The 17,013-nt window shown below is 37.0% G+C and overlaps 1 protein-coding gene across 1 annotated transcript in view; it reads left to right on the top strand.

Annotated features, from left to right (window-relative positions):
* The window catches only part of LOC115041808 (probable phospholipid-transporting ATPase IF), a 41,474-nt gene that overhangs the window by 3,845 nt on the left and 20,616 nt on the right, over positions 1 to 17,013 (top strand). Inside the window, exons 2-19 of the mRNA XM_029499598.1 lie at positions 1,560 to 1,676; positions 2,997 to 3,086; positions 4,785 to 4,865; positions 5,252 to 5,359; positions 6,327 to 6,455; positions 7,888 to 7,991; positions 8,590 to 8,637; positions 9,067 to 9,131; positions 9,681 to 9,762; positions 9,859 to 10,009; positions 11,019 to 11,216; positions 11,582 to 11,848; positions 12,017 to 12,204; positions 13,553 to 13,621; positions 13,863 to 13,936; positions 14,261 to 14,364; positions 15,053 to 15,234; positions 16,588 to 16,791. Of these exons, the coding sequence (XP_029355458.1) occupies positions 1,560 to 1,676; positions 2,997 to 3,086; positions 4,785 to 4,865; positions 5,252 to 5,359; positions 6,327 to 6,455; positions 7,888 to 7,991; positions 8,590 to 8,637; positions 9,067 to 9,131; positions 9,681 to 9,762; positions 9,859 to 10,009; positions 11,019 to 11,216; positions 11,582 to 11,848; positions 12,017 to 12,204; positions 13,553 to 13,621; positions 13,863 to 13,936; positions 14,261 to 14,364; positions 15,053 to 15,234; positions 16,588 to 16,791 (2,261 nt within the window). The remainder of the gene's footprint in view (positions 1 to 1,559; positions 1,677 to 2,996; positions 3,087 to 4,784; positions 4,866 to 5,251; positions 5,360 to 6,326; positions 6,456 to 7,887; positions 7,992 to 8,589; positions 8,638 to 9,066; positions 9,132 to 9,680; positions 9,763 to 9,858; positions 10,010 to 11,018; positions 11,217 to 11,581; positions 11,849 to 12,016; positions 12,205 to 13,552; positions 13,622 to 13,862; positions 13,937 to 14,260; positions 14,365 to 15,052; positions 15,235 to 16,587; positions 16,792 to 17,013) is intronic.

Genomic DNA, 17,013 nt, shown 5'->3' on the forward strand with positions numbered 1-17,013 from the left:
GTCAAATTGGGAGAGTAATGCAGTTCCAGTGTACATACTATATGCTTGACTCTGGGGACTCTGTCCCAAAAGAAAATAATTATGCTGTTTCAGGCTACATTGCACACATGGAAGTTTAGAAGCTGAAGTCAATATATATTTTGCTTCTGCTATTTTAATGGTCTCAACTGTACCCCTCTATTATTCAGCTACAAAAATTAACGTAAAGGCATGGAAATGACAAAATGTATTCTAAAACTGGGGGCATTTTAGTGTATCACCTAGTAGAGTGTATACCATAATGACTCAGTCCTCAGTGCAGGATTGTGGATTGACTTTGCTCAAGACCCTTTGCTGTATATCATCCCTTCTCTCTCTCTGACTGGAGCTGTAATTAAGACGAAAGGCATTAAAAGTTTTGAACAAATTGGAAAAGAATGGGTCAGTAGCAAGGCAAAATCTCAATATATTTTTTTAATTCCCTGAAAGTATATTACTGCATTTAGTCAGGGAAAGACAGGAAGAGAAATGTTTGATGCCAAGTTCTATCTTGGAAATTAAAAAGTTATTATTTCTAATAATTTTGTTGAAGATTTCAGTAGGACAAAATGATGAGACCTTGTTGAGCGTTCAGTCATTGTTAGGAGTGAGTGACATGGTTTGGATACATTCCTTTGTGTGTGCATATTGGTCTGTATTGGTCATTAAAAATATTTTTATTATACCTTCTTTTTTCTGCTTATAATTGCGGTCTTGGGAAGATATGTCATGCTGCATACAAGCCCCAGTACTCATACAGTGTAGTAACATATAGAATGCAGTAATATTAATTAAGTAAAAGATATTCACTATATGGTGGCTTGTACTGTAAGTTTATGTCACCATCTGTATTTGCATGAAACACAGTACCAGAAGCAACATTTCTGGTACTGTTTTATGCTCTCTTTCATACTGAATGATGCCTCAATCCCCAAAAGAACCCTTGCTAAGTCCCTGAAACCCTGTTGAATAGAAAAGCATAATGTTTGCCCAAGGGAGTTAGGGAGTGGATTAGTTTTGCTTCTCTTGCCAACAATATAACATTAATAATGTAAAATAAATAAATAAATAAATAAGAGGTTATAATAGCTTGTTCACATCTAGCGCTAACATCCTTCTCACACTTGCATTGACACACAAGCACATACCATTTGTCATTAACTAGCTTATTGCATGTAGAGGAGGCCATAAGATCCGATCACAAGTGGTCACTTGAGACATGCATGGTAATGCCAGGTGTGAACAGGACCAATGTTACTTTGCCTGTGTACCAGAAGCCAGCTCTAATTTCAGTCAGTTATCTATAATACTAATGTATTTGTCTAAGGATATTTAAAAAGTAATCTTTCAGTGAAAATCCAACAATTATTCCACTTTTTGTGTGTGCTAAACTGATGCTGGTGCTATCAAATCGACCTTGGTGTAAGGTAGAGTTGTGTTTTACCTGCAAATGAATAATAAGTTCCTATTTAACTTACCGTTAGTCATTTTCTTCTTGTCTCCACACCATTTCTCTTCCCATGCATCCTGCCTTCCCTTAGGGCTTTGACCCACCTCATCAGAGTGAGACCAGGACGGTTTATGTAGCAAACCGTTTCCCCCAGCATGGCCACTACATCCCCCAACGCTTTGCTGACAACAGAATCATATCATCCAAGGTACTAAATGTTGCCTAATCCAGTGTTGCAATTTTCTCAATGTTATCAGCACAAGATTCCGTTGTTGTCCCTTGCAAAAGGCAATGTGTACTTTTTTTTTGTCTACACAATGTAATTTTATTGTCTTTAAAATGTAAGAAGGAAATCATTTTATTCTGCAGAATGCTTTAACTTGTATCTTGAAACTAAAGCTCTTTGTTTTATTTTACACATTTCTACAAGATTCAAAAACATTACCAGAAAATCCTTTTAGTATCATTAGCCACAAGTACAAGTTAAATAGATGCAATTAGTATTTATTTTATAATAAATAAAATTTATATTATTCACAAATTAGGTGGTTTTAGGCTTTGCTTTTTGAGAGATATTAATCGTGACATTTTGCATGAGCCTGAGAAATGGCAACACGTGCCTGAGGAAAAGAATGTTGCCCAAAGAGACTCTTAAACTGATTCTGGCTCCAGCATGTCCAGTGTTTAAAAAAATGCAGTGGCAGAGAGATGAGGGCTGAAGCACTGATGATAACATTTGATGATAACAGGATCAACTCAGACAAAAAAAAGATTTATCTTGTTAAGAGGATTAGTAGGTCAGTTGAAAGAGGACAGAATAAAATGATAATCATCCTCAGAAGTTGCTGTCTACTTCCAGCTGTGATGTCTAACTGAATAGGGAGTTGATTCCACGATTGACAGTAGCTTGACGTTACCTCAGGAAGAATTACATTGATTTTAAGTCATACCTTTCAAGAGAAAGAGACATCTCAAATAAAAACAAACATTTTGGTGGGTCAGTGTTCTAATGTGATTACTTTTTTATTGTATGAAAACAAATTATTAAACCTATAAATTTATTGGAAACTAGGCACAGCCGCAGTTTCTTTCTCTCACTGTTATTGTTTGTGGGTCATGCTAAACTGGAAGCAATGAACTGAAACTTTAGAGTAAAACAAAAACAGTGAAAGCAGTGAACAGGGAGATCTTTTCTGAAGCAGTGTACTCATAGTGAAGTCATTTACCAGTCACTAACATTTTTAGAGGTCATGCTACATAAGTTCAGGATGTCAATTTCTGTTAATTGAAGCTGTTAGGTCTTATTTTATTCAGTGTTTTTGGTGACAACTCGGAGTTGTCTGAAAACAGATTAATTATTTTTGTCAGGCATATATCTATGCCAGACATGATTTTTAACCTGAACTGCTAGTCCTTAGTTTCCTGTAAAAATAAATTATTTGTAGTTTGAATAGTTCCAGCCAGAAATTGACTTGCTTTGCTGTCTCACATTTGTTTATGTGCAAACGGATTTTTTTCTCTCTTTCAGTACACAATTTGGAATTTTGTGCCCAAGAATCTGTTCGAGCAGTTCAGAAGGATAGCCAACTTCTACTTTCTCATTATCTTCCTTGTACAGGTAAAAACATTTCCCCTATCCCCTACTGCAGGTGAATTTTCTCTTCAATTATGAACGAGTGACTCTTTTATTTCAAGGTTTCAGCAGAGAATCAAATCAAATCAAATGTATTTATTTAGTGCCAAATCATAACAAGACCTAGCCACTTTACACATAGAGGGATGGAGAGAGAACAAGAACAGGAGGAGAGAAGATGCAATGGAAAATACAAACAAAACTTAGAGAGAACATACAGTGATTTCAACCTGGTAGTACTAAAAGTGCACTAGTAAATATAAGCAGTAGGGAAGAAGAAGTTACCATGGGAAGTGAGAAGTAGTGTGTTATAACTAAAGGTAACTCTTAGAGCAGATGGTACTGTGGGAACATGGAGCAGAGGTGATGCCAAGACAGGTCTTTCTCTCTATTAACATGATACAGTGTATCGGATGCACCACACATTAAGTAATATATGTCTGACTAAGTAAGCCCTGAATGCTAGGCCTTCACTTTGCATAACTCAGCCTGTGCTGAAGTAAGATTTGGCTTTTAAATTTTCTGACTACTTCTGCGTAGTGAAGCCAAAGCAATTGACTTGACTGTGTCTAAAAAAGGCTCTCTTTTCACCCACCCAGCTTGTCAGTGAAGTTGAAGTCAGCTTAGTCTGAAATCACTAAAAGGAGGGCCTCTCTTTAACTTATAAGCATGACATTTTCTTGGATGGTCCATTTTACCACTTTCAGGTGGCTTGAGATATATTAATTAAAATAAAGAAAAGCCTTGGTATGTATATTCTTATTAGAATGAGAGTGTTAAATCCTCAAATATGCTTCAAATATGCTTTTGGTGTACCAAATTGTGTGAGCAAATTTTCGATTTATATTAAAATTTCCTAATTTAATGAAACTTGGATTCTTTACATCTGAGCTTATTTTGCGTCATCTATTTCTTTCCCGCCTTTGCCGGGACATTGTCGCTTTTATCTGCACTTCGCCACCAGCTGTTGAGAGATGAACTACAGTGAGAGTGTGTTTTACACTTCTGAGAACAAATAAGAGGAGGACTCGCTCAGTAAGGCATTGCTCTCTAGGTCCATAGGTGGTTAATAACCACAGAGTTAACATTAGCATTGTCACCATATCACCATGGTATGAGTTTAAAGATTTTATTGCAAGTCCTATCTCTTCTTTTTTCCCCATGGTTAGCGGCAAGTAATACTATTAAATCGTCTACAAGGACTGTAGGCATAATATATATATATATATATATATATATATATATATATATATGCATGCATATAATTATGGCCTTATATCTGATAGATGATATATCTTTGAACATTTATTAGAAAGTGTACTTTTTATTATGTTTAAATATATGTCGTTAAACAAAAGCAGTTTGCTTGAATTTTTTTCTTTTTTTTTTCTTTTTGTGTCATTCCAGTTTTAGGGAATCTTTCTGAAAATGCTTCATCACTGACTCAAGTGTTGCTTTATTATGTGTGTGTCTATGGTGGCCTCCTCCAAAGTGACAGTTAACCTTTGAGGGAAGTGAAAGAGGTTTCCTGTTTGACACATTAGCTGCTACTTCTCTCAGTTGTGTTTTGTTTTCTTGCAAATGTGGCACACCCACTCTTGCTGAATCTTTGATATTTTTTTATGTATGTGTCAACAATTTGCTGTCATCGCTGGCTCTCTTCTTCTTTATTTATGTTTTCAGTTAATGATCGATACCCCAACTTCCCCAGTCACCAGTGGTCTGCCACTTATCTTTGTGATCACAGTAACTGCCATAAAACAGGTGAGAACAAAAGCACATCATAGCTTCTTGTTTGTTAGGAAATAAACAAAATGGGAACTAACACATGAAGTATGAAGTTAGATTAATTATAGTCAACAACTTGTGAAACCCAACCAGTTTCACCTTAATTCAATTGCATTTAAATTCATTAACAAAACAAATCTGGGCATGTTCACAATAATATATTATGCAACTAAAAATTAACTTGGCACTGATGAAACAATTTGGTTGAAGTAAGATCAACAACTTAGTTCACTTGATCCATCAAAAGTCAAGTGAACTGATGAGTTTTGCTTGTTAAGCAATTATATAAAGTTGCATACTGAAGCTGGCAACTGCCCATTGTCAAGTCTATTTTATTGGTTATTGAGTGAGTATTTTCATAGGGCTATGAAGACTGGCTGAGACACAATGCAGACAACGAGGTGAATGGGGCTCCAGTGTTTGTGGTTCGGAGTGGAAGTCTGGTCCAGACAAGATCTAAGAACATCAGGGTAAGATGGCTGAAGCCTGCACCTTAAAGGATCTAAACATAGCTTTTCACAGTTCATAGCCAATAGGTCACTTGAGCTTTACTGTTAAATTCCTGGTGCTAACAGTATTTCTGTAGAACTAGACTGTGTAGAAAGATAATATAAGACGTGTTGACATTGAGAGGAGCACTTTATGTCAGATTATCAAATACTAAAGTATCAAACCCATATGTGGGAGAAATAAAGTATTATCTTAACACAAGTGGGCATAGAATGTTCTGTGATATGAATTTGTCTGCAAATGTGTGGCATATCCATATTAAGGGATTGTGTTATACTTGGTGCATTATTTTTCTTCGGAGCCTGTCATTTCTTAAAAGACTAGTGGTAAATTATTGTAACCCACTTGTGAGCCATTCACACAGTTGCTGCACACCCATTAGAATTATGTTTTGCTATTATGTCCCCTGTCACTGATAATGTGCCTTATGTGGACACTGTAACTTATGACTGGTGTGTCTGGGGACAATGCAACCCTTTTTAAACAGCGTGTGTACTTAAGTTGCACAGAAATTATTCTCTCAAGGTCGAAGCTCTTGCTGCTCTTGACCCAATCCCAGCCAGAGTACCTGCTGTCACCAGACCTGAAAGATTTTATGTAATAAAAAACAATGTAAATGCGAATTTGCAATGCGATGAAATTCCTAAGTTGCTGTCCATACACTTAAGTGGAATGCATTTTAAAAAAACTGACACAGTGGGCATACTGTGTAAATAAACCAATAATATTAAGGCTAGTGTGACACGCTGAAAGTCATAGTTGGCAAGGAGAGAACATTTTGTGAATGCCAATCCAAATCTTATTGTAAGATTACGAGACATCTAAGGAAGAATCGAGATTAATGTTTGTTCTATACAATAGGAAATTTAATTAACACAAAGAAGTATTACAAATCCATGAAACATTTGTCTGTGTATCTCCATCTAGGTAGGAGACATTGTTCGCGTGGCGAAAGATGAAACGTTCCCTGCTGATTTAGTGTTGCTTTCATCAGATCGTGCAGATGGCACCTGTCACATCACCACGGCAAGCCTTGATGGAGAGACGAACCTTAAGGTGTGTGTGTGCACGCACGCACATGCGTGGTAACATCGGCTTGTAATGGAGAATATCATTGGTGCTGTCTTTAAGTAGTGTGAAAATGTTTAACAGACGGGCTGAAAGTTCTGTTTTCCTTCTTTTGAAAAGAGTGTTGTTCGTGGTTTAATCAACTGATTGATTGAATAAACAAGATTGTCAGCACTCATTGGTCATACAAACTCCAAGCCACCTAATTTACATCTGTCTACACAATTCAAAAAAGTGGGAACACACTCATGAAATATATTTGACCATGAGTGGTCCAAAACTCCAGAGGTTACTGTGTAAGATGTGCAGCTTTGTGCTCTAAGGAACAGCAGAAAGTGGGGCTTTATGGATGTTTTTATGAAAGTGATAGTGGGGATGCATCGAAAAAGAGGGTTTATAGCATGTTGATACTCCAGGAGCATAAGGTGCTAATGGAATATTAGCTCTTTACATGAAGAGATAGAAAGACTCATGGTATATTAGTTAACAAAAAATAAATTTGGCACAGATACAAAACAGCAGTCAGAGAATTTGCATATGATTAGAGTTGGTCTTTAATTGGTCTGAGTTTAGTTTTGGTAGACCTCTGTCTATTTGTCACATCACAATGCCAGTTTGTGTGTCTGCATACCTTGGAAAAGTTTTGAAATTACTTGGACATAATTATTTAACATCAGTATAAAACCTCTTCTCTTAGAAGTGTATTTGTACTGTCTATGCACCTTTTGATACATTAATAACAACTGTTTGCATATTGTATAGTACAGTCATACAACAGTAGTTACTGTCTTTTTGTTCTCAGGGTTTCGTAATGTATGCCTGGCATGGCAGACTAATCAAAAATGCAGGTGTGAATTCCCCCGCAATTACTTGATGTCTGTGAATAATAAAATGCGAATTCCATATTTCTTTGATTTCTGTTGCAATTGTCTGGAGTTTATGGAGTTGCTAATTCATCTCTGTGAACATTACAAACTGTTATGATGTGTTTTAACATTTAAAAAATTTTTAAATACATTGATCTTTCACGCCAACTTAACTTTTTAGACGCATTCTCACTCCACCGTGAACAACATTCTCTGAAACCCCTCCTTTGTTTTATTAATAATGCAAATAATTATTCCACTAATCCGCTGGTCTTTAGTCCACATTTACCTTAACCAAGCGCTTGTTCTTAATGGCTATGTTGACAGTTTAGGTGGTTCCTCTCCTGCAGAGCACCACCAACTAACTGAACTGGTTGTTTCCTAAATAGAGAGCTGTTTGTTCTAACATCATATTTGTGTGACCATGATTCTTAATGGGTGCTCATTGTTTTGTGTATGAAACCTTCTCCCTCATAAACTGAAAAGAGTATCTTCATTGTGAAATAAGGATTTGCTTTCATCAGCAAATTTCCTTTGCATTTACTTGTCTTTAGACCCATTTCTCTGTGGCAGAGACTTCAGTTTGTCAGTCAGTGTCCCAGCTGGAATCTCTGCAGGCTGTGGTGGAGTGTCAACAACCGGAAGCAGACCTGTACAGGTAATAAGCACTTTAAGGTGACAAAATGAAAAATACAGTTGGACTACTCTTGAAATAGACGAAGGATACTCACAGTCGAAACCTTATTAGAAGGTCAAAAATCAGCTTGGAAGCCTCATACAGCAATACTGAAGTATTTTAGTTTTTTAATCTTTTTGTTTCATATCTGTTACATTATAGGTATCAATCATGACAACTTTATTTTCATGTGTATTCCAAAGACCATTTTAAAAACTAGCATGATTGATACATAATGGAAATTTCCTGTTATTAAATGGATGATGGTGTGAGATGACTTTATCACCTCTTCAACACCTATTCCTCTTATCTGTCTCAGCTGGCTACTCAAGGATCGATCAGTGTATTTTTAGATCAGGCCGTTTCTTTGAATGACAGCTTTCTCAGTCCCCCCTCTCTCGATTGCTTTGTATGTAAGGTGTATTTTCGCCTGTCATTCCAATTCCTCAAAAGAAAACTTGCCCCTCCAATGTTTTCACCTGATTTCTTCAAGAGGCCTGTTTTTTTTATTTTGATGTTTGTGAATGTTGTTACTGCCACTGTTAGACCACACAACTAAACTGCCTTTGGTGTTTTTCAGGTTTGTTGGTCGGATTACAGTGACTCAGCATGGGGAAGAGATAGTAAGGTGAGATGAGATATATCCAGCTTATTTAGCTAGTAATTATATTTTTTCCAACTTTAACTAAAAGCAATGAAATGGGCTTATACAACAGGGTCACAATATTGCTAAACAAGTTATGCGCAATACAGCTCCTGGATAATTTAAGGCATTTAAGTTGCACCTACAACCAAATACGAGTGGACAGCAGCAGAAGCAGAAGCATAAGGAAAAAGGCTGTCAAACGTGTCTTTCATTCGTCAAACATCAAAATTTTTCTGTTCAAAAAACTGACTTTTAAGTTGATGTGCGTAATTTATCATTAGCAAGATTTTGCCAAAAGAGGAGTTTGATTATTTTATATTTATCAAGGTCATACCGTGTCACTTATGTATCACAATCATGTAGCACAATCCATCTTTCTCTGTGTTTATTTTGTGTTTGTTCTTGTGTCAGGCCACTGGGTCCAGAGAATTTGCTGCTACGGGGGGCCAGGTTAAAAAATACCAAAGAGATATTTGGTGAGTCAGTACCATGAGAAACAAAAGAAATGTAAAATAACCCAAATCTTCAATCTGATAGAGAGACAGCTGAAGGGCTTAAGTATTTCTTGTAACGAGCAGTTCCAAATAGATTTGAGAGAGAAAGAATGACAAACATAACTATTCTGGAGCAACTTACCTCTAACTGATATTGGAAGTTTGATGGTGAGGTGACTCTGCCACGTTGCAGCTCTGACACAAACAGACAAGCTTGATTACACTATGGGTAGAGCCGGCCTTTCATACGGCAGAGGTCTGATTATGTTGACTGAAGACTGTTCTCACACTCAATGTTCAACATCCTCTTTCATCTGCATGTTTACAGCAATGTCCCAAAGCTTCAATAGAGTGCAAATTGTGCGTATTCTGTAAATGTTTGTCATTGACAATTAAAGCCAATTTGCTGCTATGAGAATAATTTTTGTGTTTACTGTTCTTCTGGCTTCATTTAGAACTTGTTCAGTTATCTGTCGGATTAATGTCTCACGGGCCTCCACTAATATCTTAATATTATCATTGATGTTGTAGGTGTGGCAGTTTACACGGGAATGGAGTCTAAAATGGCCCTCAACTACAAGTGCAAGTCTCAGAAACGCTCTGCAGTAGAAAAGTAAGCACTTTGTGTCCTCTCAAAGAGAGCAAGATATTGCTGTTTTCTCATATTCTAATGAACATTCAACTTTATGTACATATTTTCCTACATCAGGTCTATGAATACCTTCCTAATTATCTACCTGGGCATCTTGCTGTTTGAGGCCATTCTCAGCACCATCCTGAAGTATGCCTGGCAGGCAGAGGACAAGTGGGATGAGCCTTTCTACAACCAAAAGACTGAACAAGAGAGAAACAGCAGTCCGGTTCGTCTGCTTTGTATCAAGCATCAGAGCAATACATTCTTTTTGATTCATTGTTTATATGTATTGCAAACTATGAGTCCCAGAGATAAGAAACATGAGAACATGTCAGTTCTCTCCAGTGTCTCTCGTCATAACTGCAATCTACACCTTCTTCCACTTTCATCTTGTCACCAAAATATGACAGGCTTTTTCCTCCCCTTTACAAAAGCAATTTAGCAGAGTTTGTGATATTCATGCTATCCATATATACACACTCAAAAATGCAGAACCCAGGAATGGTGCTGGTGGGGGAGTTGACTACCTCTAAAGTTTGTAACGAGGCATAATGAAGGAAGTGCATGTCACTGGGCTAGTCTACCAGCCCATCGGCTTAGCTGTAAGCAGTAATCGGCCAGTTGTAAACTGAGCATCCCCCGAAGACAGGAATACCAGCAACTATAGGATCACTGTTTTAAGATGCAATACATCAAGTTCTCTGTCTTTTAAAGGTCTGGAATTTTTCTCAATTTCAGGCATAAAGACCTCAAGATTACAATATTTAAGTATAAAAAAAAAACAAACAAAACTTTTCACCATTCTATAATATTGCATTTATTATCTGCTCTTAGACATCAAAATTTTGTTGACGTTTAAGTTGGCCAGAGCTCAGTTCCATCTCATTCATATCATAAACTTTTGCATAAGCTTTTGCATAGCTGCTGATGCTCTGCCTCCTACCCCCTCCCCTTTCCTGTCATGCAAAGTAATTAACTCCTTTATGGGAGTGGATTACACTGCCCACTTTGATTTAGTTGGATCAGTGCTGAAGTAGCCCCATTCTGTGCATGACTTAAATGTGTATTAAGCATACTTTTTTCCAATCTTATTGCTCCTTACAATTTAAAACAATGCAACCTGTAAGTACCCTTACATTTGTGTTATCTAAGTTTAGTTCACATTTCATTGGCTGTTTGGATTTTCTTGTTTTTCTTCTTCTTAATAAAAACAAACTCTCTCCTACCTCCTTTAGATCTTGAAGTTCATCTCAGACTTCTTGGCATTCCTGGTTCTCTATAACTTCATCATCCCCATCTCACTCTATGTTACTGTGGAGATGCAGAAGTTCCTGGGTTCCTTTTTTATTGGCTGGGATTTAGACCTTTACCATGAGGAAAGTGATGAGAAAGCTCAGGTCAACACCTCAGACCTCAATGAGGAGCTGGGGCAGGTATGAAAAAGGAATATGTGCACACAGAAATATGGCAATGTAATAAAAATACATACTCGTACAGCAGTTAGTTAAATTCTTACATAGATGTCTGTTTATATCAGGCATATTTTTATTTTATGTAAATTTAATTTAATCTTAAGAAAATGAGAAAGTATAAATTTGTATTGTACTGTAAAATAAGTACTATAATAAATATTATTTTTTTCTTGTATATATTGTGATTATTAGATAATCTATTATTTATATAATTTTACTATTATATTGGAATAAGTCTAGTTACATATGTCAAATGTATAAAAAAAAATCTGATTAATCCATATAGGTAATAGCTAATGCTAATTGCTGCATTTCTTTTTTTCTAGGTGGAATATGTTTTCACTGATAAGACGGGTACGCTTACAGAAAACGAGATGCAGTTTCGTGAGTGTTCAATTAATGGAACAAAGTACCGGGAAGTTAATGGTAAATTGGTACCAGAGGGAATGTCAGACGATTCAACAGATAGTTCTTCGCCTCACCTGGTGAGTGGAGTACATTTCAATCATTTTCTTCTGTTAGACACACACACACACACACACACACACACACACTGCATGCTGTTCTACCAGCTGCCCTCTCAAACAAGCATAGCTGTCTTTTTTTTTTTTTTTTTTTTTTACCTGAAGACATTTAAATACTCATCAGTGGACAATTTGAATAAAACACTTGTTGAACTAAGGAGTAGGACTGCAAATGATCACTTGTGTTTTTCTTGATGACATACAATGTTTATTCTTACATGTTTTCTCTCCATCCAGATTGGTGAGGAATTGTTATTTCTCAAGGCGGTGTCGTTGTGTCACACAGTTCAGATCAGCTATGACCAGCCAGACTGCCTGGTTGGTGGAGGAGACCCATTTTCTCATGTAAACGGTTTCTCCTCCAATCACATGGAATACTATGCCTCCTCCCCAGATGAGAAAGCCTTAGTCGAGGCAGCAAAAAGGTGAGGTTCATCCCAAATAATGTGAACACTACCAATAAAGAATGGAAAAAGATTCCCTTCATGTCTTTTGTGGAGTGAAATTTCCATAAGAGCTTATGTGTTCTGCAAGGATTTTTGTTTTCTATGTAGGAGTGCTTATGATGGAAAACAGATAACAAAAATATTGGTGAAGAGTGGTTTCTAATTTCAGTTATATTACACATTCCTGTTCTTGGCCACTGCGCGTGTGTATATATATATATATATATATATATATATATCTTGTTTGCTGACATGGGGTAAAATTCTGCCTGCTATACCACCCTTTGTGTCAAGGGACGTTGAAATAAATCAGGAGGTTGGACTACTGGTCAAATATAAATTGGCACTATTTCTTACTTGTACATTTTACTGCCCCATAAGTATAGCATGGGCAGGAATTTAATGTCTAGAAAGTTGTTAAAAACCCTCAAACAGGTCTCCCTCAAAAGTGGCTCAAAGGGGAAAAATCATGCAGAAGATCACCAAATTCTACTATACCAGTGAGTTGAAAAAGGGTAGTTGATGCAAGAAACAAACAAAATCATCCAGTTCTACATGGAAACAAGGAAGAACTGACAAACGACAAATAGGGCTGTGTAGCACCCATTTAACCTGACAAATGTGTTGCTTTACAGTCTTTCAGGTTCCATGATGCATGAAGTCAGCGATTATGGCCAGTGTAGTTTTCAAACCATCAAGTTAAATTATGTTTAGCAGTGAGGAGCTGCACCCCTGAGCCAGTGCTTCCATGCCTTATGGAGTTATAGATACCTACCTCTTGATTTAAGCCTAAAGGCGACACTATTGGATTAATGGCCTAAATAATCTCCAGTTGATATAATACTCATCTAAACATTAACTTGCCATCATAAATGCACTTTGGATCTAAAATATCAACCAGTGTTTTATGTTGAATGCTCATATCCTCCGTAAATAAAGGAAATTGTATTTCTTACTGTAATGACACCACTGATCAGAATTGACTAATCTATCGTGTTCACATTTCTTTGCACTTTGTTCTGGTCTTTATAAATAGAAAAATAATCCCCTTTTTTGAGTCTTTGCTCCTATAAATTTCATTTCACCACTGTATAAACGCATCATAAACTGCAGCCATCAGCCCTTCTAGTCCCGGAAGAACAGACTGGATAAATTAAATATCTAATAGCCAGAAGGGAGCAATATAGCTCTAGGTATTTTTTTTTTTTTTTTTTTGTCTTTTAAAGGCTAAATTACCTACAAATCCTGTAAATTTCAAAGTGGATCCTTAACTTATCGTGAATGCTCAACTCTCCTAAAAAATTGAAATCTGTCTGTCTTTCTGTAGAATCGGAGTGGCCTTCACTGGCAGCAGTGGGGACGCCATGGAAATCAAAACATTTGGCAAGTCAGAGAAGTACGTCTCAACCTGTGCACCTCTCACACACATTCAAAACTGTTTTGCTTAACACTGTGCAAGACCAATCTCAGTTAAAATCTACAAGACTCGAACAAGTGGCAATGCTGTAATTGAATGCTTGCCCTATGCTATAGCAACAAAAACATGTTTCTAGACTGCAGCCAAAAAAGAACCTGCCCCCAATTAGGTGTGCGCCTGTCTATTCAGTCAAAAGTGAAGTTCCCTTCTGCTCACTCAGGTACAAACTGCTCCATGTGTTAGAGTTTGATGCTGACCGTAGGAGGATGAGCGTTATACTACAGACTCCCTCAGGTAACACAATGCTCTTAAGATCAGTATTTTTGGTAAATGGTTAATGGAATACATTACATGACTATTATCACTCGTCTCTCATTTCACCATTCATAAACACGCACAGTAATATACTGATGACTAAAATGGAAGGCATGTAGCAAATGCAATTAATATAATAATATGATAATGAAATTACAATATAAAGGAAAAAACATCTTAAAGTCTGTCCTTTGTTTGTTAATAATGTAATACTGTGCTTAGTGGAATTTAATCATAAAGCATTTTCAACAGCCTTACTTGATTTGATTTTTTTTTGCCACTTTCTTTTTTTGTACTTTTAAGGGGGCAAAGTGTTGTTCACCAAAGGAGCAGAATCAGCTATCTTGCCTTTCACCACCAGTGGAGAGATAGAAAAGACAAGACTGCATGTTGATGAATTTGCGCTGGTGAGGAATAATTTCTTTTCCAAAAATCATATCCATTCAGTCTTTGTGTTCTGATATGATTAGCTATTAGTTCAATAGACTGAACATAATTGCATGACATTTTCTGTCAAATAATATGTTGTTTTATGTCTAGACCAACTAGAGTCGAAGTTGTTATGCTGGCATGTCCCTTGTATATATCATATCTCGTTCTTTTACATGAACTGCGTTTTTTGCCATTGATATATTAAATAAACTCATACCCCATTCAACACCTTGGAGATTAACCTCCGATTTTTTTTTTTCCCCAAACATACCAAAAATTTTAACATTTGACTCTGAAATGTTCGTGAAGGTATAAGCCTGACATTTTCTTGCATTGTAGTGAGTAATTTTAACTTTGTTGCTGTCTATTCCACTGGGATGAAGGTTGATTTGTGGTCTCCCCCATGTAGGCTGGCTCTCTGATTTGAAGCTTTGAGAATTTGTTGTTCTTTTTTTTCTAGTTTCTTTTTTCATTCCTCGTCGTCCTCCTCCCTATACCCTTTGAATTTGTTCCATTTACTGTTTTTCTTCGCACAAACTTGTTTCTCTTATTTTGATGTTTATTTTTACCTAATTATTTAATGTAAATTTCTCTTTCTTATCTGCTCTCTCCTTTTTCTTCTTTTTCCTCTACCCATCGCCCAATTTCTTCCTCCCACTGTAGAAAGGTTTGCGGACCCTAGTGGTAGCATGTCGCCACTTCAGCCCAGAGGAGTACATCGAAGTGGATAGGCGTCTGAACAGTGCCCGCACAGCGCTGCAACAGAGGGAAGAGAGACTGCAGGAAGCCTTCAGCTACATTGAGAAAGACCTGCAGCTCCTGGGAGCAACTGGGGTGGAGGACAAGTATGGACATTTAAAGAATAAATTGGAATAAAAAGAATAAATAATGGCAATGCCCTCACTAAATCTCATCACATTCAAATTCAGCACAGGAAGATTTGCAGCATGTCATTGCTTTACAAATAGGCAGCAGTAGTGTAGGACAGCATTGCGCAGCCCATGCATAATTTATTTAATTTGATGTTTTTGAAGTTCAAGCTTAGGGTAGAGATAGCTACCTTCCATATGTTACATATGAAAATATTTAGGGATGCTGTTAGCTTTATTTTTTTTTTTTTCTCTCTCTTTTCTGAACCACATTGTTTGTTTCCACAAGGCTATTTTTTTTATATTGCTATTGTCACAAAATCTGGCAGTCGGTTTTATGACTATGATGATTTGAGAGGAACTGTTTTTAGAGTGACCTACAGAGGAGCTTGGAGCTACAGTAAAGCTGACATTTAGGCATAAATGAAGTGGGAGGTTATACAACTCTAGAAAACAGAAACGCACTTAGGGGAAAATCTCCAACAAACAAACAATGTATGGTCAGCAGGGAGCTATAGATGTCATCTCACTGAGCCTCTCTGGAAATGAATGTTGATATGTGTTTGCATCTGCTCGCCATCTGCTCAACACATAAGCCTCTTGCTTCCCCCACTCTGTTTATCCTGTCTGTTTTCTCTCTCACTTCTCTCTACTGTTTCTGTATCAGGAATGATTTCCTCTTCAGGCACAATCAAAGGATCTCCTCCATTAGGAAAGACAAGACTAAGAGTTGTTTCCCCCTTTTCATTTCAGTATGAGTAAAGTAAATCGGACAGCCATGGTAATATTAGATCTTAGTCAGTGCCTATCAACTGCTTTACAAAAATTAACCATGGCCAAATATAGGCTATGCCTCCCGAAGAAAAGGGCTACCCATTTTCAGTGGCAGTTTTTGACCTCTTCTTATCAGAAATTTAACTCAGCCATGTATGATGACAACTTTTAGTTTCATCTTATTCTGTTAAAGAAATGTGTCAAAACTATAATTGCTCATTAGTGCAACTATATTTTTTGTTTGTTTTATTGCTTGTTGGCTTCAAAGCAGTTGCTTGAACTGAAAAGGTAGAGTTACACCCTATATTCAGCTAATTAGTCTAGAAGTTTACCTACAAGCCTTCAGGGGTTTCCCTCTTTAACTCCACAGCAATTAGAAAACAGGTTAGAATTCCAGCTATGTATATCACCTTAACCACAAGTCAGAACTGTATGTTCATTCCACCTGGGCTTTATATTCAACCTAATGTAATTATATTTATGATCCTCTGGAAACCTTGTACATACAAAAGATCCACATCAAAATCTTTCTTTCTCCTCCCTGTCTCCTCTCAGACTCCAAGACAAAGTCCAGGAGACCATCGAGGCTTTACGTCTGGCAGGGATCAAAGTATGGGTGCTGACGGGGGACAAGCACGAAACAGCAGTCAGTGTAAGCCTGTCCTGTGGCCACTTCCACAGAACCATGAACATCCTAGAGCTCCTTCAGCAGCGCTCTGACAATGAGTGTGCTGAGCAGCTCGGTAGACTGGCCAGGAGGTGAGTGTGTGATTCTCCTTTTGACATATGTTCATCATAAGAACATTGTGCATTGTGCATAGAGAGCATGATGTAAGAACGCAGTGATAAACCTCAGCCTGAATATTTAATTCTATTGATTTAATCTATGAATCTATAACATTTCATAATCAAAAAGATGACATGACTCAGAAGTGTTCCTCGATCTAAATATTTGTCTATTCAAATTTATATGTTATATGT

This window comes from Echeneis naucrates, chromosome 4 (assembly GCF_900963305.1).
Source record: "Echeneis naucrates chromosome 4, fEcheNa1.1, whole genome shotgun sequence".
NCBI lineage: Eukaryota > Metazoa > Chordata > Actinopteri > Carangiformes > Echeneidae > Echeneis > Echeneis naucrates.